The sequence below is a fragment of the Arachis hypogaea genome, chromosome 12, assembly GCF_003086295.3.
Source record: "Arachis hypogaea cultivar Tifrunner chromosome 12, arahy.Tifrunner.gnm2.J5K5, whole genome shotgun sequence".
NCBI classification, from domain to species: Eukaryota; Viridiplantae; Streptophyta; class Magnoliopsida; order Fabales; family Fabaceae; genus Arachis; species Arachis hypogaea.
In genome coordinates, this window is record NC_092047.1 from 118,617,857 (window position 1) to 118,643,332 (window position 25,476).

The 25,476-nt window shown below is 30.8% G+C and overlaps 3 protein-coding genes and 1 non-coding gene across 4 annotated transcripts; 1 reads left to right on the forward strand and 3 right to left on the reverse strand.

The window, feature by feature from the left end:
• Positions 1–3,859: 3,859 nt before the first annotated feature.
• On the forward strand, positions 3,860–9,958 carry LOC112728783 (cytokinin riboside 5'-monophosphate phosphoribohydrolase LOG7). Its single transcript, XM_025779074.3, has 7 exons — positions 3,860–4,099; positions 5,212–5,309; positions 6,702–6,732; positions 6,994–7,093; positions 7,539–7,609; positions 8,573–8,716; positions 9,498–9,958. Exons 1-7 carry the CDS (start codon positions 3,992–3,994, stop codon positions 9,585–9,587), a joined length of 642 nt encoding a protein of 213 aa, XP_025634859.1. The 5' UTR covers positions 3,860–3,991; the 3' UTR covers positions 9,588–9,958.
• A 3,557-nt stretch (positions 9,959–13,515) lies between these two features.
• Positions 13,516–14,579, reverse strand: LOC112728784 (3'-5' exonuclease-like). Its single transcript, XM_025779075.3, has one exon. The coding sequence runs from the start codon at positions 14,401–14,403 to the stop codon at positions 13,684–13,686; it is 720 nt and encodes a 239-aa protein (XP_025634860.1). The 5' UTR covers positions 14,404–14,579; the 3' UTR covers positions 13,516–13,683.
• A 7,549-nt stretch (positions 14,580–22,128) lies between these two features.
• On the reverse strand, positions 22,129–25,219 carry LOC112728785 (2-Cys peroxiredoxin BAS1, chloroplastic-like). Its single transcript, XM_025779076.2, has 7 exons — positions 24,761–25,219; positions 23,810–23,884; positions 23,640–23,721; positions 23,458–23,537; positions 23,105–23,230; positions 22,659–22,772; positions 22,129–22,502 (listed from the first exon to the last, which is right to left on the reverse strand). Exons 1-7 carry the CDS (start codon positions 24,971–24,973, stop codon positions 22,386–22,388), a joined length of 807 nt encoding a protein of 268 aa, XP_025634861.1. The 5' UTR covers positions 24,974–25,219; the 3' UTR covers positions 22,129–22,385.
• Positions 25,205–25,284, reverse strand: TRNAL-UAG (transfer RNA leucine (anticodon UAG)). Its single transcript has one exon. It is a non-coding gene; the product is annotated as a tRNA-Leu (tRNA).
• Between the last annotated feature and the right edge of the window lie 192 nt (positions 25,285–25,476).

Below are 25,476 nucleotides of genomic sequence, written 5' to 3' on the forward strand. Positions count from 1 at the left end.
ATTAAAATATTACATCCCGATATAAGTGGTGCATTTAGGAGACATGTGGATTAACTTGTTAATTATACTATTGGTAAATAATCATTGTTTTTTAATATGGGCTCCGCTACACATACAAGCAAATAACGTATACAATCCTTACAAGTTGGCCCAACTCAGGTTTAATCCACGCGCACTCCCTCCCTTTAAATGGAGCATCAATTTCACGCGCGTCACTCGAACGATTACGCTTCAAAAAAACCGCTCGTTATGGCTCACTCTTCCTCTTCTCCTTCAAAGATAACACAAATCCTCAAGTTTCGAGCAACATTCCAAACTGAAGAGACATTTGAACTCGTCGCGAATAATATCAGAAACCATCAACAAAATATTATTCAAGGTACGTTATTGTTTTACTCATCTTGTACATTTTCCACATTTCTGTTTCTGATTTCGAAATCGAAGAACTATGTTTTACTGTTCTTCTATGTTCTTCTAGGTTTTATTGATCTTCTTGTTCTAAGAAATTGAACACATACATGGTGTAAATATATTTGATCCAATTATAAGTAATTTTTTTTTTCCATAATTAAACTCTCTCTGGTGTATTCAAAATGTCTGATTTACAGGTACTATAATATGAAGTGGTGATCCAGATAGATTGGAACCCATATATGACGGTCTGCATAATACACCCAAACACAGACTATAAATACACCCGATAAAAAATTAAATTTACACATCTGCTGCAGATTTTAACCCAATACTACCTGAAAGCCACTTGTTGTCCACAAGACCAAAATTAATTAAACTCTCTCTAGTGTATTCAAAATTTCTGATTTACAGGTACTATAATATGAAGTGGTGATCCAGATAGATTGGAACCCATATATGACAGTCTGCATAGAGATCTGCATAATACACCCAAACACAGACTATAAATACACCCGATAAAAAATTAAATTTACACCTCTGCTGCAGATTTTAACCCAACACTACCTGAAAGCCACTTGTTGTCCACAAGACCAAAATTAATTAAACTCTCTCTGGTGTATTCAAAATGTCTGATTTACAGGTACTATAATATGAAGTGGTGATCCAGATAGATTGGAACCCATATATGACGGTCTGCATAGAGATCTGCATAATACACCCAAACACAGACTATAAATACACCCGATAAAAAATTAAATTTACACCCTTGCTGCAGATTTTAACCCAACACTACCTGAAAGCCACTTGTTGTCCACAAGACCAAAATTAATTAAACTCTCTCTGGTGTATTCAAAATGTCTGATTTACAGGTACTGTAATATGAAGTGGTGATCCAGATAGATTGGAACCCATATATGACGGTCTGCATAGAGATCTGCATAATACACCCAAACACAGACTATAAATACACCCGATAAAAAATTAAATTTACACCTCTGCTGCAGATTTTAACCCAACACTACCTGAAAGCTACTTGTTGTCCACAAGTTCAAAATTAATTAAACTCTCTCTAGTGTATTCAAAATGTCTGATTTACAGGTACGATAATATGAAGTGGTGATCCAGATAGATTGGAACCCATATATGACGGTCTGCATAGAGATCTGCATAATACACCCAAATACAGACTATAAATACACCCGATGCTGCAGATTTTAACCCAACACTACCTGAAAGCCACTTGTTGTCCACAAGATCAAAATTAATTAAACTCTCTCTAGTGTATTCAAAATGTCTGATTTACAGGTACTATATTATGAAGTGGTGATCTAGATAGATTGGAACCCATATATGACGGTCTGCATAGAGATCTGCATAATACACCCAAACACAGACTATAAATACACCCGATAAAAAATTAAATTTACACCTCTGCTGCAGATTTTAACCCAACACTACCCGAAAGCCACTTGTTGTCCACAAGACCAAAATTAATTAAACTCTGGTGTATTCAAAATGTCTGATTTACAGGTACTATAATATGAAGTGGTGATCCAGATAGATTGGAACCCATATATGACGGTCTGCATAGAGATCTGCATAATACACCCAAACACAGACTATAAATACACCTGATAAAAAATTAAATTTACACCTCTGCTGCAGATTTTAACCCAACACTACATGAAAGCCACTTGTTGTCCACAAGACCAAAGTTTAGCAGAAAATCATTCCAATTCATATCAAATGAGTCTTTGCTATGAGAGTTTCATTTTCCCTCTCTGCTACATGTAATTAATTGATTCTTAATCTCGTTTTCCTTTCTATTTGTGCTCCGAACTCTTGTAGAAAAACCTGCAATCTTGGTATAGTTCCTGTAAAATTTTCCAGCTTTTTCAAGTGTGGTAAAGGTCATTCCAACCTTCGGAACAAACTGGTCATCAACAACAGAGAGGTTGCAGAATACACCATGTCAAAAACTATAAATACACCATGTCAAAACGAAGCTGGAGTTACAGAGAGAAAAACTAACGTCAATGACGAAGAACAAACAAATGAGAAAGGAGAGGAAAAGAACGATCGAAAAACCAGGGGAAGACGTGCGAGAAGAAGAACGATGAAATTTGAAAAGAAAGAAAACAAAGAAGGAAACAAATCTTTTAAATTTGGTAGTTATACAAACGCAGGATCTTTGTATAGCGCGTGTAAGTGACGTAGGAGTTGCAGCGCGTTTTAGTGGATTAGGCGTTAATGAACTTGTAATAGTTACAAGCCCTAATCGCTTGTATACTAAGCTTTTCTCTTTTAATATATACTTTTATTTGGTAGAGAAAAGTTCTGTTTAAATAACTCTCAGATCCTGATTCGAGTATCTTGATCCTGATAAGAAAAAATTAAATTAAAAACTCCGATTCGAGTAAAATCTCTATGTTCATACTTCATACACGGTTTTGTTAAGTTGTTATTTAATCAATAATTTAACTTTTCATTTTGTGCTGCAGGAGCTATTTTAATTTTTAGTAACTATTTTAGGTCAAAAGAATAAATGATATAACCTTTTAAACTAAAATAAAAAGATATAAATAAATAAAATCTTATATTTAATCTAGGCTTCTATAATAATTCATTTTAACATTTTTATATATAACCAACAATTATATTTGAATTTAAAATTAACACGAGTAGTCACCAAAGAAAAAAATTAACACAAGAGTTTTAGCTATTAATAGAGGATCTGTAAATTTGATTTTTATAAAAGAATTACATATTAATTATGTTTTGTATGACTGATTTGCTCATAAAAAGTCTATTTAAAAATATATACACCCAAATCAGGATCATATCCTACGAATCAAGATAAAATTAGATAGTAAATTTTTAAGATTTTTAACATTTAAAAATTATAAATATAAAGAGCAAAACTCTTTTAGATATCTTTTTTAATTCTGATTTTTATGTATACAAAAAGTTAATTATTAAATTAGTTATCTGTCGGATAATAAAAAATATGGTGAAAATTCAGTCGAACTAAGAATCGTGAGAAATGACTTTTAACTATTAACTTCACGTGAAGTCAACTGCACCTTAGTTTTCACAAAAATATATATGAAACAAGAATCTATATAGAATAATTTCGAAAATTTATATTTAAGATTGTAAAATCTAAATCTTCAATAAAAAAAATTTCAAATTAAATTACCCTTATTGTTATTGTTAGATAATTAATGAAAATCGTTGCGTCTATTTCGCTTTTGCACCTTCGGTCAAAAGGAATATAAAACTTTAAAACGAGTCCGTTTCCATAATTTCGGAGCAAATAAATAAATAAGCCCAAAGCCAAATGGTTTTTATTTTTCATAGAAAATAAAAAATGTAATTGGTTAAGAGGCTTGTGATGTGGGGTATAAGCTTTTAAGAGGGGACATGCTTATATATATATATAAACACATACATAAGCATCAAATTAGTCACACCTTGTTCTCTCTTTCACACACATACAAAACAAAAAGCTTCCTTCAAATTGATTCATTCATTCATACCCTTTTTGTGGTTGTTTTTATTAGGCTTCTCACAAAAAATGGAAGAAACCAAATCAAGGTTCAAGAGGATTTGTGTGTATTGTGGAAGCAGTTCCGGAAACAAAGCTAGTTACCAGGAAGCTGCTGTTCAACTTGGAAAAGAGCTGGTAATTATTAATAATTAATAAATAAATAAATAATGTTTTCATAGTTTTAATTTAACTTTGCTTCTTCTTCTTCTTCTTCTTGTTTTTCTTTAATCTGTTTTTTCTTTATTTGTTCTTTTTGCTTCTATGTATGTGATATCAACTAGATTTTAATCTTTTTTATGTCTTATTTTTAAAGATTTTGCTCTTACTCTTGAGAGAAAATCTTAGTCCATTATTTTTTACTTTTACCTTTATTTAATTTTCTCCATTTTTCAACCTTTTATTGTTTGAATCTTTTTAATCTTTTATATTTTGGATTTATTTAGTTACCAAAAAACGATACATGCTCTTGTTTCTTATTCTGAAGTTAGTGGGTGATTGTTGCTTCTTCCACTTTCTTTTCTTATTATTATTATTATTATTATTATTATTATTATTATTATTATTATTATTATTTATTAGTTTAAGGCTCAATAATGAATACTCAGCCTCAACGCTAGGGTATGATGATCGTTGAAGAATGAGAAGATGGTTATTAATTAGGTTACAAGTTTGTCATGAGAGAGAGAGAGAGAGAGAGAGAGAGAGAGAGAGAGAGATATTTTGCTAGCTAGCTTCTAGCTGGAAACTTTCTGTCAGTTGTGCAGCCTTCTTGCATGATCCATATTATTTTCTTTATAATATTTTTTTAATTTTTCCATGTAAATAACAAAAATAAAAATATTCTGTGTATTCATCTTATTGCACATTTTTTTAATTATTGAATAAATAGAAAGAATAGATTGCATGAATAATAATTATAAGAAAGAAAATAAATGGAAACTATGAAACCAAATTCGTACTTTCTGCATTTCTCTAGTTTCTAGGAGGCCAAACGTGCAATCTTGGTATCATTACACTCCAACAATTTTACATGACCAAGAAAAAAAAAAAGGAAATTATTTGTTTTATTTCTATTTCATTTGCTATTTACATGGTTGGAATGATTTTATTGCCTATCACCAATCTCTCCACTAAAATGAATATAATAAAAACATGTGATATTGGTTTTGTTTTTCGTTATCATGATGAGGTTTTAGTGACACGCGTCTATTTTATTTTTATTTAATATTTAATTTTTTATTGTGAAGGTTGAGAAAAGGATTGATCTTGTGTATGGAGGTGGGAGTGTGGGGTTGATGGGGCTTGTTTCTCAGGCTGTTCATGATGGTGGCCGCCATGTCCTAGGGTTTGTTCTCTTCCCCTCTCTCTCAACATTTCATCTTCAAATTTCAATCCATATAAATTTAATTTAGGTGGTTATTCTCACAAGCTAATATTGTAAATCTTTAAATTGTTTGTCATGTTTAGCTGAATAATTTTATATGGTGAAAATGATATGGTGAAAATTCAGGTGCCGTAGTTTGAGATTCTGTTATCAATTTCACGTGAAGTTGATTGAACTTGAGTTTTTAATATTATATATATATATATATAATTGATTAAATTATTATTTAATAGTACACATTTATCACAATAATTTCATATATATATCTATATACTATTTTGATAATTACAATATATTATGCTAACACATAATGTAAATAGAAACTTAAAAAATATGCATGAGGTGATAACAAACCCTAGCTTATGGTATAAATACAAAAGAAATGATGTATTTTTTTAGGATAAGCTAACACTTTTTTGTAGATTTTATTTACCACTAACTTTTTTCTTTTTTTGCTTTTATATATGTATAAGTATGTGTGTGTGATGATAGACAAAGTTAATCATTTTGGTGATTACTAGAAAAGTGTGTTGTATTCCTTCTATGTTACCTTGTGACCCATGCGTGTTTTCTTGTTTCCTATAAGACATCATTGGATCAAATGCTTGCAACGTGGGACAATTCTTCAATATTTTTTCTTTTAAGAAATTTTTTTCCCAATTTTGAAAAAAAAAAGAAATGTAAATTACATTATGATCATTTGCGGTTTGTTTGGCTTTCTATTCATTACTTGTATTAGATTAATTATTTTTGGACAGCTAAACACATATAGTTCTTAATTAATCGTTCCTAAACATATGTAGGTCTTAATTTATTTATTGATTAAAATAAGTAATAGTGTGTGACCTTTAATTTTTTATTGATGGTTTAGAAACTTTATTGGATAAAGGTGAATCCCTTTTAGTCCTAATTTCTAAGGTAGAAGGTTCTTTGGCGTAGGAATTGGAGCCACCGTTTTGTTTCTTTTATGTTTTCACTACGTACCCTACTTTGAAGACATGCTTATATTTTTTTATTCATCCATGTTTATGTTTTGTTTCATCATTATTGTTGGTCACTTGGTCTAAAGAAGTTGTTCCTTTTATCAATAATTCTAAATATTGCAAAAGGTTGTATGCATAGTCGTATAATTACATCTGATTTTATGATTATTTACATGCGATCAATATAAAATAGTTAGTTTTACTGAAATGATATTATGTAATTAAATACACGTATAAAATTATTTTATATTGACAATAAATAAAAATTAAAATTTTTAATTAATAATTCATCTTTTAATTAATATATATATATTATATATTTATTCTTCTTTTGAGTGAAGGCTTAACGTTGTTAATTTCTTTGTAACAGGGTTATCCCCAAAAGTCTCATGCCAAGAGAGGTAACTAAAATTAATTAATCTCGGTTCTAATTATTTTTTTAATTTGTTGCATTATGTCCTTTTATGTGTAATCGATGACATGATCATCTTAGTTCAATTTAGTTTATTTTAAATTTAAAAAAAATCATTATCTTCTGAATAAGTGTTTCCCTAACATAAAATACCTCATCAATGATGACTAATAAGCTTATTGATACAATGTTAATTCATATGTAAATTAAATTAGTTGATTAATTAATTTGAATGTTGGAAATAATGTAGATAACTGGTGATCCAATTGGTGAAGTGAGAGCAGTATCTGATATGCACCAAAGGAAAGCTGAGATGGCTCGTCAAGCTGATGCCTTCATTGCCCTACCTGGTATTTGAACATAATTATTATCGTATTCTGAATCGATATATATATTGTCAAAAATATCAAAAATATGATATCATCCATCATATTTTAAAAATATAAAAATAATTAGACTATATACTCACATAGTTTTTTAAATTAATTTGTCGGTTGTCCTTAAAAAGTTATTACACTAAAGTTTCTAGATTTTATAAAAATAAGATATATAAGTCTTTTCATCTTACTTTTTTGAGAAAGTATTTTTCTAAGTAAAATCAACGAGTCTTATTAAAATAATAATTTATACATCTTACTTTTATAAAATTTAAAAATTTTAATATATATAATAATTTTTTTTACGGATTTATTTGAATATATACTCTAATAGTTATGTTCAAGACACCCTTCTTAGGTTTTGTTATTAGTTATTTTTTTTTAAACGAATAATGTTTTGTTATTTTCAAACATTTAGGTGGTTATGGAACACTTGAGGAATTGCTGGAAATTATTACATGGGCTCAGCTTGGTATCCATAGCAAACCGGTAATAATATATGAAACTACATTATTTATTTAATTCTTTTTAAATGTGAATGGATAAATCAAGTTATATTAGGTCATTGATGACATGTTATTTTCTTTCTTATTTATGCTATTTTATTCTGTTTTCTCTCTTCTAATATTATTGTAGATAAGGGGAGATACTAATGACGTTAGTTATGTACTTGGTTGACCAAAATTAGTGTCATAATACAACTTTAACTAACATAATATTATAGATTATGTAACCATGAAAGATATACATGCCTGAAAGGTGGGAATGGAATATATGATATTTTAATTACAAAACTATATGTATGCAACACTTTTTAATTTAATAATATGGTGATCTCTCTATAATGGAATACACCTATAAACATAGAACTTGTTTTTTTTGGAAAAAAATTATCAAGTCAAAATGTATTTGTTAATGTTTCCTTCATCAACTTTGCCTCCACATGTTGCATGATATGCAATATTCAATGTCATTATTTCATTGTCTCCATAATTTTCTTATATATATTAATTATAAGGTTGTTCCAAGACTAATTTTTTTATATATTATAATGTTGTCATGTTACTAAGATACGCGTCTTAGTTAATTTTCTAATTGTGTCTTGTTAACCTTAATACGGTTTAATGTTTGATCATGTTAGGACAATAATAATAACACGATTCGATGATAGGGTATCATCATATTTAAATTAAATTTGAAAGATTCACATGAGAAGATAGTCTAGGATTTTGTTATAGTTAATCGTTGTCACGTTACATTATTTGATGGTTCTCCGTTTGAATTGGAGAAAGACATGCCACTATTTTGATAAATATGTATAATTAATATTAATTAACACAAAAACAAATGAAGTTGTTGGTCAAATGGAAGACTGGTTAATATATATTTAGAATAAAATTATATAATTTTTAATGATAGTAATTTAATTAAATTATTAATGTGGTGGTGTAGGTGGGGCTGTTGAATGTGGATGGGTTTTACAATTCATTGTTAAGTTTCATAGACAAAGCCGTTGATGAAGGCTTTATTTCTCCAAAGGCACGTCGCATAATTGTGTCAGCTCCCACAGCCAAACAATTGGTCACAGAACTTGAGGTACTCATCCTTTAATTTCACTTTTCAAATTAATAATCATAATCATCTTCAAGTTTTTGTGTGAAAACTCAACTGCAGTCGACTTCACGTGAGTAGACTTTATGTTCACGTGAAGTTAATAATCGAGAGCCGTTAGATAAAAATTTAGTCAAATCAGTCAAATCATCTAACGGCTTTCAGTTATCAACTTCACGTAGAGTCGACTGAATTTTCACTTTAATTAATATATATTATTTATTTATATATATTCATAAATATATAAATGATAATTGATTTTTATGTGTATATAATATTTTTTTTTCAAAATGAGAGGCTTTGTCCCATTTAGATTGATTACTTGTTTATTTATTTTGTTTTGACTACTATTTGGTTCGTTATTTATCCAATTTGGATTTACGGTTATCATTAATTTATTATCCACAAAAAAAAAATGAAATGAAATTATGTACCCTTTTTTTTGCTATTGCTAAACCAAGTGGGCCAATAATGCCACATATGTTCATATTCTTTTAGATGTTTCAACTTTCAACCAAACAAAGACTTAAAGGTTAATTATTCAACTTGGGTTTAATTTAAGTTGATTTTAAAAAATAAAATAAAATAATGGGAAAATCATATCATGATAGTAAAGGTGTGATACTTTTTGTTCATGCAAGTTGCTATTATAGCAAGTGGGGGCATGATAATATGTTACATGTCTTTATTGAGTTTGAGGTTAATTAATAAACAATAATAAAAAAAATAAATAAATATTTTTTTTTTGTTTTTGGAAATTAAACAGGAACATGTACCTGAACAAGATGAGGTTGTATCCAAGTTGGTTTGGGAAGAGAGGCTAAATTACGTGCCTGAATCAGAAGTTGCCATGTGACTAAATGATCAAAGATCAAGACTCTTAATTAGTAGTTGGAGGAAATTGATGAAGAAAAAAATTAAAATCCTACAATAGCTTTATTTTTTGGTTTATTTATTATATGTATTTTGGGTAAATATTATTATATATAAATATATAAGAGTCACACATGGGCATTTTAGGAACCGTAGGAAATTCAATACATCATCTTTTTTTTTTGGTTCTTTTTGGTTTTTCCAACTTTAGTGGTTGATGATGATGCCCCCTAGTAAGTGGTAGTAGTATACACAAAAATGAGGGTAGTCCAAAAAAGTATTGTGAAAAAAAAAAGAGCTTCAATGAAAATTATGTTACCATTGCCTTTGCAATGTGCAATGAGTTGTGCATCATTTGCAATGTTCTCAACTTTCTCATTCTCTTTCTCCAATTTTATTTTTCTTGAACAAACTTAAACATATAATTCAAATAATTTTATATACACATTTGCTAAGTATAATGAGTTTAATTTTGATGTGATATGATAATATTTGTTCAATGAGAGAAGATCTCAATGATTGTTATTAATTCAATAATTCCTTTTAAATGTTTTTATTAATAATAGTACACATGGTGTTTACAAGCAATAAGGCGCCATTCTTGGGGATAGATGCTGGCACAATATAAACAATTAAGTTGGAATTTCTATATTATCAACAAATAAATAAATATATGTTATGAAATAATCACATATTGCTAATGCATATATAGGGCAATATATGTGATGATTTGCGTAAGTAGTGACGTCACGTGTATAAAAATGACCATAGCTTGTGTTGTTTTTTTTTTTTCTTTGGTTGAGTGGTTATATGCTTTATCTTTTAATATGTTGTATCTAAATTTCAATCTTGAGAAAAGTTAAATAGTAGATAGAATATTTATGAGTGTGAATGTAGGTTTTTTTTTTTTTGGTCAAGAGTGTGAATGTAGTTTAAGATTGAGAGTTGTTAATTCCATTTGATCGTATTAGTTACTTTTTTTTTTTTTGGACTTGGCCACGGCCAGAAGACTGACCCGGATCACAACCCGCAACCCGAACCCGCCCAAGCCTGGAACCCTACCCCTAAACCCGAATTCGCTCTTCTCTCCACCCTCTCTGCCCGATTCTATCATGTTAGACATGCTTCTTCTTCGCGCCCCGCCGTCGACAACGGAACCTTCTTGCATGGTGCTGATCCTGTAATGCTTCCTTCTTGGCTTCGTTGGATTCTTCCTTCAGATGGTGGTCTTGTGTTCATGGTTTCTCCGCTGCCGCCCCTGTGCCGATCGAGGTTCTGCCCAGACAGAAATCTGGGTTCAATCCCACCATCGAGCTTCCTCGTTGTGCCGCTAGTATCCCTGCTGGAGCCCGTCGTTGGCCTTAGCGAAGACGTAAGTTGAAGCTGCCGATCCCCCTGTGATGCATGCCTAACCCAGGTTTCGGATTCCACCCGCCCCTGTAATGTTTCATCATTTCGACCTTGTTGAAGGATGGTTGAAGCTGAAATCTGGTTGTCATGATTTTGATTGTGATGTTTGTTGTGAAGATTGGCGAAACCGGCTTCCTTTCTGATTATGTTCCTGACCTGTACAGGCGGAGATACTGCCCACTGCCTCTGAAGCTGATTTCTTGCTGCCATCGCTGCGAGTTGGTGAGCTAAGATGTTACCTTCGCGTGGAGTCCAAGTAGCTCCGACAGTATTAGTTACAATCTATTATTCTCTGTTGGTCTTCTTCATAAGTTGCTGGGCCTTTATGTTTGGATCAAGCTTGTCCATGTCTTTCAGCTTCTTTTATTTTTTTTATGGTATCCTATCAACTATGTTACGTATATATACAAAATTCATAAAATTAGTTATTAACTAATTTTGATTGACTAAGTAGTTAGATTATTAGTATACTTAAGTAAGTGGGGTTCACATGCAATGTTAACTAATGTTGGGTTCACTTAAACTTTTTTTTTTGAAACCATTGTCAACCTAAATTTACACAAATCATCCAAACAAAAAACGTTATGCGCATATCTCAAATGAATATTTTTATGTAAATCGATGCAGCCATATTCAAATTAGCATCGTTGTTAGTAAATTGAACGAGACTGATTCGGTTTATACATGCATGGTTAGCTTTTTAGTAAATCGAATGAGTTCTATTTAATTTACCATATATTTGCTAACATAATATAAATAGATTCATGTTAATTTGATTTACTATGGTGCAAACGTATATAAAGAATACAGTAAAGAGTACATTTAATAATGCATATAATGAATACAATAAATAGTACATTCAATAATAAATAAAAAAATAATAATTATAAATATTTTCTATAAATTATTAAAAAATCTCATTATAAACTATAAATAATTATTTACAGTTCTTTTGATCTTTTAGCATTCTTAAAAAAAAATACTAAGATTAACACTTTTTATTAATATTAATTAATATTTTGAGTTAATAACTTATTTATTTATATTATTAAAATTTATATCTTAAAATTTAAAATTAGTAAAATATTTATCAAAAATATTATATTTTGTTGGTCAGTTAGTATTAGATTTATTGACCACAATAATATTCAACTTACATAAAAATATTTTTATTTTATTCTGTATTTAATTTTAGTATAACATCAATTAATTTTGAATTTTGTAATGATAATTAATAAATATTAAATAAAATAAATTTGAACTATTTTAACTGATTTTTTTTGTCTTTCAAATATTATTATTATTATTATTATTATTATTATTATTATTATTATAAAATAAAAGGTACATTATAAATTACATAATGTATATACAAAAGTTATATAAATTATGTGTGTTATTTATAAAAGATACATTGCTAAGATTAATTAATAATTAATTATTTATATTTTATTTGTCAAAAAGACAAAAATATATTTTGATTAAATTAGTTAAAAAATAATTAGTTATAATTTATAATGAGATTTTTTAATAATTTATAAAAAATATTTATAATTATTATTTTTTTAATTAGTATTAAATGTATTATTTATTATCTTCTTTATATACGTTTGCACCTAGTAAATTGAGTGAATATAAATCTACTTATATATGTTAATAAATACATAGTAAATCAAATTCGAGTGTGTCATTTATTACTTATGCTACATCCATGCTAAATCGAATTGGAGTGTGTCGAATTATTTATGTAACGTAAATTTACTAAAGTAATTTGTATAAATTTAGGTTAGTATTGATTTATTTAGATTTTTTACCCTAAAAACTATCAATATCAAAATTAAAAAGAAAAATAACCTAAAATAGTCCCTAAAATCTTTTGGTAAATACTTTAAACTTTAACCAAGCTTACTTACTAAATAAGTTGCTAAACTTTTATGGCATTAGACAAATCAGTCCTCGCATGGTATTGTTCATTTACATAAAGAGGACTTTATGTTAAAGTTTTACAAATCATTAAAGACTGTTATGTCTTTTATTAAATAATGATAAAATTAATTTGTCTATTTTTTTTATCAAATTTAACATAAAAATAATGTTTAACAAAATAAAAATTAAGAATTGATTTGGTTATTAAAATTTGTTGTGAATTAAATTAACCAATTTTTAAAAATTGATTTGAAATATTAATCAATTAAAAAATTAAATTAAACTAATTTGGTTAAATATAATGTTAACCATAAAACTGTTTACCACTAAAAATCATCATAAATACATCACATGTGTTTTAAAAAATCGCAGTTCATCAAAAATTCAAAATTGAAGCCGGGGTAATGGGTATGCTGAAAGGGGAGGTGGAGTACCGTCTTATTCCTTTAGAGAGTACCAAATCCATATTGTGGTGAATACCGTCGTCACTTTCTGTTATGCATAATCTGCCTTACCTTTTTGGTCCTCAAACATCATTCATACTAAAACTTTAACCGAGTAAACAACTAGAAATCTATCATAACCATAAATTCTTGATTTAAAAGAAAAGAACAAACTACAGTAGATAGATCCCGAAATTGCAAGAGAAATTAACCAGCTGGGCGATGGTCACAACACAACCATTACCTGTACAACTAATTAATACCAAGAAGAAATAGATTCCACAAATAAAAAATAAAAAATCAAAAGCCGTTTCCATTTCGAAACCCATACAGCATTCTTCCAACTTCGAACGACACGAAAGCATCAATGCATGCGTATTGAACCTGTTCCGCCGTGAGCCACGCGTTATCCCAGCGGCTCCGACTGATTCTTTTAGGCTTCTCGATCTCCAATCCGAGCACCCTTTCCGCCAGACTCTTCAGGCCCGCTCTTTTCATCTCACTCTCACCCAGCACGTTTTCCGCCAGATTTCTCAAATCAACGAAATTCTTCACGTTGAGGTTGTAGTCTTCCAGAAGCTTCTCCACGTCCTCCTCGACTCCCACGCCGAGAAAAGTGTGTCCCTCGTTAACAAGGAAGTCAACGAGAGACTGCGGAACCGAAGGGGAGTGAAGGATCTGAAAGACGAGGCAGCGGTTGCCGATGCAGAGCTGGAGAGTGGCGACTGGGTTGTTGGAGTTGCGGTGGGAGTTAGGACGCCACTCGATGTCGAGGCCGACGAGGACAGTGGTGGTGGTGGTGGAGGAGGAATGGTGGTTGAGAGTGTCAGAGAGCCAGGTGTCGACACGGGAGGGAGAAGTGGTGAGGAGAGTGTGGATGGTGTGGGTGTGGAAGATGACGTCATAGAGGTTGTAGTCGTCGTAGGGAAGGTTGTGGTCAACGACACTGATGATGGCGCGTGTTGTCCCACTCACTTGAGTGGGTGCGTCGTGGTTCTCGTGGTGGTTGGGGTCTCCCATTGAGAAGAGTTGTTGGAATTGTCAGCTATGGCCCATGGAGGATACTCCAATCAATTTATTGATTTTGTCTCGAGGATATCGTTTTGAATTCAAATCAGATTTGGGATATCCCACAGTTTGTGGCACACAGTAATTCGAAACAAGCTGTTTGCATGTTTTTTATTTATACATGGAAAGACCATTAATTTTTAATTTTTTTAATTTAAAATAATTTTTTTAATTTTTAAATTATTAATTTTTGTATCATGTATTTATCTAAATTATTAGTACATTATAAATTTTTATAGTATTTTTAACATTTTAAGCTATTTTTTAAAAATTATTTTATATAGAATAAAATATTTTTTTGGATTATTTTTGTATGAAATAAAATATTTTTTTAATTTTTAAATTATTATTGATTATGTAGAGTAATAAAATTTGAGTACATGCATGAATATTTGCATTTAAATTTAATCTTTTTTTAATGCTTCGCATGAGATAAAATAATTTTTTAAATTTTTATATTATTAATTATGTAGAAGAGTATTGTATTTGAAATTTGAGTAAATATATTTTTTAATAATTTTTTTAATAAATTTATTTAAATTATACCACAAAAATAATTTATTTCATGCAAAACAATTAAAATAACTACTCAAAAAATATTAGAAGTATTATAAAAATTTGTAATATATCTCAATGTTAGGAGCACTATAAAAATTTATGCAATTCGAGTTATTTTGGGCTGCCTAAACCGTGTGTAAATCGAAAGAGCCTATTTCGAATTACCATGTGCATTGAAACTACCCTAAGAATATATATATGTATAATTCGAATTAGACAAATTTGAATCACAAATATTACTACTAATTCGAATTAGTGTTGGTTTGTCTAAATCGAATGAGGTTGATCTATTCGAATTACATACAGAGGAGTGCTATGAGTTAGCATGTTTTGTGATTTGTAATAATTAATTAATCATTATTAATGATTTTAATGGTGCGAAATTTTATCAAAAAATATAAAAATACTCACTTTAATTTTGTTGGTTAAATGTTGGCCAAATTTCAATAGAATTATTAGCCTCTAAATTTTTCTTTACATAAAAATATATTTTTAAAAGATTTAAGTAACATTTTTTAATTAGATAGAATTGTATAATATTTACCGCTAATTAATTTATATATGTATTTTATCCTTTAAATTATCATATATCATTATCTTCGATCATTATTGTAGTGTTAGTTGTTGCGTTCATTTTGTTAAGAACAAAATAAATAAATAAATAAATAACTAGCGTGTCAGTCAGACTTGGCAAATTTTACAATAAGAATAAGAGTGTTCCCACTACAAAATAGTACATATTAATTCATTAATATAATAATATAAGAGTGATGTAACACAGTACATGAGAGGCACATGATCCATAGTAAATTAGCCTTTACATACTAATTAAATTCATTTGATTAAATTAAATCACTTATGAAAATCAGATTAGATGAGATCAAATCCAATCTCCTTGGAAAGTTCCTAGCTACCGACCATATTACACTAAATAGAAAAAATAAAAACATTTGCATAATTATAATAAGTAACTTATGTAAATATTTTAAAGCATTAATTATGTTTTAGAAATATAAAAATAGTATTTCTCTAAAGGAATATAATTTACCTATGAAATGAAGCTAAGGTATTTATTTAATTATTTCATCTATATAAATTAGATGAAATTAAGTTCTCTCATTCAATAAGAAACTAAAGAATTATTCCCAACTACTGGTGGCAGATCCATATCTGTTTTTTTGGCTGTTAGCCATATATTTATAATGAATTCAATTATTTGTTGCCCTTTATATCAGTAATGTAGTGAAATAGAAAATTAGATAACAAAAGCTTAAGGAGAATTTTATTATTATTATTTATATATATCCGTTACATGTCATCCAACAAAGTTGGAATGATAAGGATATTTGAGTTATTTTATCCTTTTGAGTAAGGATATATTGTCCTATATGGTTTTTAGCTTTAGTCAAATGAACAATCATTGACCATTGAAAATAAATACAATGACAAAAATTGAGATTTGTTATTATGTGAACATACAAAGTTGATTAAGAATTCGTGCTAAAAGTTTTAAAAACTATTTTTTTAAGCTTTTGATTTTTAAAAAGTTATATAAATGTTGTTTGATATAATTTTTTAAATATATTTTTAATTTTTTAAAAAGTTGTTTAAGAATTTTTTTAAAAATAAAAATAAAATTAACTTTTTTTATTTTTAAAATTATTTTATCATTCTTATTTATTAAAATAATTTTAAAATAAATACTTTTATGATAAAATTCAAAAACAAAATAATTTATTTATAAACTATTTTTAATATAAATATTTATATTTAAACTTTTTTAAAAAAAATTTAATTAAATTATTTGTCCAAATTGATTTAAGATATATATATATATATATATATATATATATATATATATATATATATATATATATATATATATATATATATATATATATATATATATGAAAGAAAGATGCAAAATGAGTACAAATATCATCCTAAAGTTAAATTATCAATTTCATGAAAATCAACTACGTATATTATTAAATGTTTATGACAATGATTCTCAATTTCATGAATTGCTCTTCCTTTAATAACATACCCACTCTCATATTCCTAAGTGAAAATATCATATGAAATATTTAAGAATGTGTTTAAGATTTAGAGTTCACAAGAAAAAATTTTGGTGTAAAAAGTAAAATAAACTTTTTTATTTATTATTTTTTTCTTTTTTAAAATCAAACTCACAAACACACCATAAGCTAGGAGTATGTTTAAACTTTAAAGCATTATGGAACTTTAAAAAAAAAAAAAAAACTTGTTCATTATGAAATCTCGGATAGATAGGACATTCTAGAATTTATAATATTCTTTAAGCCAAATGATGATGAAAATATTGATACTTTAACTTATAAGTTATAAGCTAGGATCTTGTGTCATGTATGAAGCAATTGGTATGAGATTATATTCTTTGGTGACTTTGACCAATAATATCACAATTAAGGCAGTGCCCAAAATTTTCTTATTGTATCCAATAAAGATTTAACAAATAATATAACAAGATACCAATTTGTTATTTATTATATAGATTTATTATTATTATTATTATTATTATTATTATTATTATTATTATTATTATTCTCTAAAATACAATAATAAAGGGAATTTGTTAAACGAAGACCAACCATGATAAGCACAAAGCAAAAGACAGAGTGGCACATCGTGTGAAGCCTGCAATGTCTATAAAAAAGAATTCTCAAAACTACCATCTAAATTCTAATTGTATATATTTTATGTAACATTTTGTTAAAGTTTATAATATGTTTGAATTTTAATTTGCACAATGAAATTTAGATATGGCTTGGAAGATATCAATTGATTACCAACTCACATTTGATATGTATACAAATGTGTTAGATAGGCGCTGGAAAAAATATGGTTCATAAACAAACATGAGAGAGACTGCTGGGACCATAAGCAAAAGAAATTATTAAATTGATGGAAAGTAAACTTCACAAGTTCCCAATAGATGGAAAATTATTTATTTATTATCTGTTAGTAAATGATGTTATCCAACAAATTTGGAATGATAATTAAATATATAGTTTATCTTTGTGAACAACCGGACAATGATATTTATAATTTGATATCCCATGCTTTTTAGCTTAGTCAAATAAACAATCTTCTATTGAAAATAAATTATCATGGCATTTTTTTAGCATCAATAATTCTGGCAAAATTCCATGATTCCATCATACAACTTGCTTATTATTCCTTCTGTGATTAGAGAAATTTTCATAGAGAAGTTGTAAACTAAATTATGTTTATAACAAGCAACATGAATCAAAGACACTATTGTGCTAAAATTAAGTCGTTGTCCGAAAGCAACGCGTTGTATAACTTGAGTATGGTGTCAAATGAGCAAGAGCTACTGTATCGGTGTCCGGATATAGTGTTAAATAAGCAAGGATTCTCGCGTTTTCGTAAACGAATGAGGATAAATAAGTTAGTTCACAAAGTAAAAGGTAAAGATCAGAGCGACAGAAGGTTGAGATTTGGGACATGGAACATAGGCACTCTAACAGGAAAGTCCATGGAGGTGGTAGACACCATGATAAGGAGGAAGATTAACATTATGTGCCTATAAGAAATAAAGTGGGTTGGTGCGAAGGCTAGGGAGTTGGATACTTCCAGTTTCAAATTTTGGTATACAGGAAAGGTGAAGAATAGGAATGGGGTTGGAATAATTGTGGATAAACAGTGAAAGAAGGACATAGTGGATATTAAGAGGGTGGGCGATCGGATCATCTCTATCAAACTTGTGGTGGAGGGAGGTGTTTTCCATGTGATTAGCGCCTATGCACCCCAAGTGGGTTCGGACGAACAACACAAGATAAGGTTTTGGGAGGATATAGAGAGTTTGGTTCAAGACATACCTTTTGGAGATAAGATTTTCTTAGGAGGAGATTTAAATTGCCATGTTGGGAGAAAAGTGACTGGATATGGGAGTATTCACGAAGGCCATGGTTTCAGGGTGATCAATGCCGATGGTAAAACTATTTTGGACTTTTCCTCAACATTTGATCTTCTCATCGCAAATACTTGTTTTAAAAAGAGAGATGAATATCTTATAACCTATAAGAGTGGCATGACAAGCTCTCAAATCGACTTCTTCTTGTTGAGGAGAGTCGACCGAAAATTTTGCATTAATTGTAAAATTATCTCGGGAAAGAGTTTGACAACACAACATAGGGTGCTCGTCATGGATTTTCGCGTTGAGCAAAAGTTGAGGAAAAGACATCATACGAAGAACCCAAGGACGAGGTGGTGACGGATGAAAGGTGATGAATAAAGAAGCTTCCTAAGACGGGTAGGAGAAGAGGTAAAGTGGGATGAGAATGGAAGCGCGGAAGAGATGTGGAGAGAGATGGCATAAGTTATTAGAAGAACAGCAAAAGAAAGTTTTGGTGAATCTAAAGGAATAGGACCAAGAGACAAGGAGTCCTGGTGGTGGAATGCGAATGTACAAGAAAAGATAAAGATAAAAAATGAGTGCTTTAAAGAGTGGTCTTTATGCCGCAACGTAGATAATTGGGAAAAATATAAGGCGGCTAAGAAAGAGAAAAAGTGGCTGTAACTGAAGCAAGAACAAGAACATATGAGGGTCTCTACTAGTCTTTGGGTACGAAAGAAGGAGAAAAAGGTATATATAGAATCACAAAGAGCCGTGAAAGAAGAACGAGAGATTTGGATCAGGTTAAGTGCATAAAAGATAAGGATGGAGAGGTGTTGGCTCAAGAGGAGAAGATTAATGAAAGGTGGAAGAGCTACTTCTACGAGTTATTTAACGAGGGACAGAAGACTCTTCCGAGCCTTGATCAGTTATGCACAAGGGAAGAAGATCAAAACTTTGCGTACTATCAAAGGATTCGAGACTTCGAGGTAAAAGAGGCTCTAAAGCAGATGAAAAATGGTAAGGTAGTAGGACCTGATAATATCCCGATTGAGGTTTGGAAGGGTCTTGGAGAAAAAGGCATCAACTAGTTAACCAAGCTTTTTAATGAGATTTTAACGTCAAAGAAGATGTCTGATGAATGAAGAAAGAGCACCTTGGTACCTATCTACAAGAATAAGAGGGATATACAAAGTTGCGGAAACTATAGAGGGATCAAACTTATGGGTCATACCATGAAGTTATGGGAAAGGGTGATAGAACGGAGGTTGAGAAAAGAGACACAAGTAACAGAGAACCAATTTGGATTTATGCCAGACAGATCTACCACTGAAGCGATATACCTATTAAGAAGGATGATGGAGAGGTATCATAGTAATAAAAGGGATATACATATGGTGTTTATTGATTTGGAAAAAGCGTATGATAGAGTATCAAGGGAGGTCTTATGGAAGGTTTTAGAAAAGAGGAGAGTAAGGATCGCATATATTCGTGCAATTAAAGACATGTATGATGGGGTCACAACTAGTGTGAAGACTCAAGGTGGTGTGGTAGAGGAATTTTCTATTGGTATAGGATTACACCAGGAATCATCCTTAAGTCCATACCTTTTCACATTAGTCTTGGAAGTGCATGCTTTTTGCCGATGATATCGTCCTTATGGGAGAGTCAAGGAAGACTTAAATAAAAAGTTGGAGTTATGGAGAGAAGCTCTAGAAGTGTATGGTCTGCGCATAAGCCGTAGTAAGATGGACTATATGGAATGTAAGTTTAGTCTGAGAAGGAAAAACCCTAATATAGACGTGAAGGTTGGAGAAAATATCCTACGAAAAGTTAAAAGTTTTAAGTATCTTGGGTGAATCATACAGGATAATGGAAAGATTGAACAAGATGTAAATCATAGGATCCAAGCAGGTTGGTCAAAATGGCGGAGTGCATCTGGTTTTATATACGACAAAAAAATGCCTTTAAAACTTAAAGGTAAATTCTATCGCACCGCTATAAGACCGACTATGCTTTATGGTACGGGGTGTTGGGTGGCTAAAGGGGAGCACGAACATAAGTTGAGTGTGGCAGAGATGAAGATGTTGAGATAGATGAGTGGTCATACGCGATTGGATAAAATAAGGAACGAAGATATAAGGAAAAGAGTTGGAGTAGCACCCATTGTGGAAAAGATGGTTGAATCGCGTCTCAGGTAGTTTGAACATGTGAGAAGAAGACCGATAGAACACTCAGTCAGGAGGGTGGATGAAATGGAAGATGGACAAGGGGCGAAAGGCAGATGAAGACCTAAGAAGACCATCCATGAGGTGGTCAAATGAGATCTACATGTAAACGGTCTCTCTGTAGACATGATACATGATAGAACATAATGACATCATTTGATTCATATAGCCGACCCCACTTAGTGGGACAAGCCTTTGTTGTTGTAACCTAAGGAGTATAAAATAAAATAAAAAATTTATAGAATTTATTTATCTACTTAACCACCTTTGTCACCAAAATTTTGAATAACTCAGTTCCAACAATAAAATTTTGTGCATACGTTATATATACTTCACAATTAAACATATATTTTATATATCTAAAATACATAGTCCAAAATTTCAATTTGCAAGATAATCTAATACAGGCCAATGAGTTATAGTTCAAATGGCATAATTTTTCCATACTCAATTAAGAGGTCCCAAGTTTAAATCTCCTATCTTCGATAAAAAAAGTCAATCTAATATTAGTTTTTTATGTGGCAAAATATATTTAATAAATTATTTATATAGTTAGATTTAAGAATTTGTTGTTGTCGGATGGGTTGTAAACAAACTAATGAAGTAACTACTAGACTAACTCAAATTGGTTTAACTATATATATATTTATACATAAAAAATTGTTGATTTTGTGTACAAACAACATTTTTGTTGACATAAAAACTATACCCACCTCTAAGGCCCTGATTTTAATATTTACAAAAAAAAAAAATGACCAAATTTTGCATGCATGATTGATAAAGATGTTTTTCACCAACAATAAATCTTGCATTTAAATACCCCAAAAATATACGCATACTTTAAAATCCATATTAAGTATCAAAGACTAACATATTAACAATAACTATATGTATCAAATAATGTCATCTATGAGTACAAGTAGGGGTAAAAAGAAATTCTAAACCATGAATTGTATGCTATAACATTTTTCATATTATAACCCAAACACAGACTTTATTTCAAGAAAAAGGAAGAATCATCTCATTTTGGTTTAATCAAATAATTCCATCTTAATGGTTCAATGAGAACATAAGATACAAAGACTATAATCAAAAGCAATTGTAAATTGATGCATAGTGAACTTCACACTTATTCCCACACCCTAAAGCTCAAAATTTAAAAGGACTAAAGTTACATTAGAAACAAGACCTTTGCACAATCACTCTGATCATCATATACGCGCAACGGCTACTCTTAACTATGATCCTCGTTACACCGCGGAAAAGTACTCTTTGCTAAGTTTGGGGTCTGGTTTCATTGACTTCTCCCCGGGCTTCCATCCGGCAGGGCAAACTTCGTCCGGGTTCTCCTGCACATATTGCAAGGCCTGCAAAACCAATGCCAATGAAAGGGTGTGCGAAACATGTGTGAGCAATAAAAATGATAAACAGATGAGTTTAACTGCTATATACTGACAGCGCATAGAAATTTAAATCGAATTTTGGTGATGCCATTGTTGAGTACTTGAGTGTATATGATTTACCTGGAGTGTTCTCTTTGTCTCATCAACACTTCTACCAATTGCCAAGTTGTTAATGGTGGAATGCTGGATAACCCCTTCCTTATCAATGATGAACAACCCTCTCAAAGCGATCCCCTAATTCGTTGAATGTGTTGGAATCATCATGACACAAATTCGAAGAGATGAATCGAAAAGCAAGAACTTTGGTGCCAACATTTAAACAATATAAATACAGATATCGCCTAGATAGTGTTCCTATATTTGATCTTAGAGAAGTGAACAATATCATCGGTGGCAGGGGTAAGAGGAAAAATCAGACGTGTTAAAAGACATGATTCAATCCAATAGCAGCTCTGATAACTCGCAAAATTACACGAGAGGAGAGAGCACAGATAAACTAGATAATACTTGTTTGAAACCAGCTTGCCATAGGTAACAAATTTTCAAACTATCTTGTCAGAACATACCTGATCAGGGATGAGGACGCCGTAAGATTTTGATATCGATTTAGTGACATCGGAAATCAGCGGATAATTCAAGTCGCCAAGACCACCTGCTTTTCTATCCGTTTGAACCCATGCAAGGTGTGAGAACTATAACAATAACAATAGCACCATTAATCAAGAAGAAAATTCCAGAAATTTTGTAATATAGCCTATACTGCTATAAGTGCCTATAACTCAGTACTTGACAGTTGTATAGAGAATCTATTAGATTCTAACAAAACCATCTCTTGTGCATTCTAGTGGTAATCTATTTGTAATATTATCACCATTAGCTTTGAAAACAATAATCAAAAGATCAGTTGAATCCAACTCACCACACTATCAACTGAAACGCCCAATATCTCAGTATTTAATGCCTCAAACTCTGCATACCGGTCACTGAAAGCAGTGATTTCTGTGGACAGGTAACCAACATTAGGTTTGTACTTTGTACGGAATGAAACATTGATCCACAATTATCGCAATCTGATTAAAGTTAACTAAGATTTCGAGTAACCTGTTGGACAAACAAAGGTGAAGTCCAATGGGTAGAAAAAGAGGATAACATACTTCTTCCCTTTGTATTCCGAGAGTTTTACCTGAAATGACAATGCTTTAATTAAAAAAAAAATGCTGCAACTAGATACAAAATTTCAGTGATATTCGCCAAGGCTGGCAGCATACTACCTTGATAAACTCCTGATCAAAAACAGCCTCTGCTTCGAAATCTGGGGCTGTATTTCCAACTAATGGAAGTTCACTCTGTTGCAAGGGGAAAAAAGGCGAGCAAAACAACATTTTACTTTAAAGGTCAAGTAATAAAAATAAACTAAAAACGAAAAACTAAGTTTAGGTTTCATTTCTGTCAACAATGAAGTTACAACACTCAACTATAAAGAAGACAACCATAGCACATCTACTAGATACAATAGGAGAGCGAATCTTTGCAACTTGGCAATCCTTTTCCCACTCTTTTACTTTCGTTGTCACTCATATGCTTTAGAATTTTTTGACACAACTTTGTTGCATCCCTATGCATGGCCACGACACATCGATGTCTTTGGATTCATGTAGGGATTTGTTAGGCTTGCGACAACTAAGTTACTTAAAACTTTGTCCCATCCCAATGCATGGACACGATGCAACGATGTTTTTGGATCCATGTAGGCAACCCCACCCGGTGGGAAAAGGTTTGTTAATGTAAATAACATTGTTGGAGCATTGTTGATTCTATAAAATCACGATGCTTGATGCCTAAAAGCCAAAACTTTGAATAACGAAAGCTCAACAACATCTTAAATCCTGTGAATCATACTTGCTCTTGTTCCACTAATGTATGCATCAGTCTAACACTAAGACAGCTAACAATGCCAAAAACTTCAATAATCCTATCATCATGATCTGAAAACAGCATCATATAGTTCACAACAACATAATATGGTACATATACAAAGTAACAACACACCGATATTAAGAGTAAAGAAAATGACACCATAGAGACAAATACACAAACACATAGGAAGCAAAAAAAACAAGCAATAATAACCCATTACAAAGATCAAAACTTGAAGCATCCCCATCATTAATGAAGGGGTGAGGCAAAATGGGTCAGTGCCAGTGAGAAAAAAATGGTCTTACCGAGGCTCTAACACTGAAGCTGCGGCGAGAATGCAATGAAGAGCGTTTGATGGAGATTGAGCGAGAGAAAGCAGCAGCAGAAGAAGAATGAGAGGGTTTGAGGGAATTTGGGATGGAGAGAGAGGAAGAAGGAGAAAGGGGTTTGGGAGAGAGAAGAGGTCTTGTTGAAGAAGAGAAGAGAGAAGCAGAGGTAGCTGCTGAAGAACAAGCCATTGTTAATGAGACACGACACACACTCTACTCTCTCACTCACTCACTCTTTCTCTGTTTAGTGTGTGTTGGTGGAATGAGATGAGATTAGAAGATAAAGTGTGGAGAAAGCTGAGAGTGAGAGGGTAGAAGAAAAGAGAGTTGGTTGGTTGAGAAAAGCCTAGTGACTTAAACAGTGGTCCCAATACAATTAAGAAGACATACACGAACCCAGTCCGTGAGTTAAACAAAAACTGACAGCTGTGGGATTTGAACCCACGCCCTTTCGGACCAGAGCCTAAATCTGGCGCCTTAGACCACTCGGCCAAACTGTCATTTGCGAGCTATTAGTTGCAAAAACAGCTATATAGAAGGTTCTTTATTCTCTAATTATCCCCATTTATTCATAAAAATAAAAGTTACTTTTATTTAAGATACACTCATATATATATATATATACAAAAATATTATTTATATATCAAAATCAATTACTGTATGTTATTATATAAATACATGTATTATTTAAC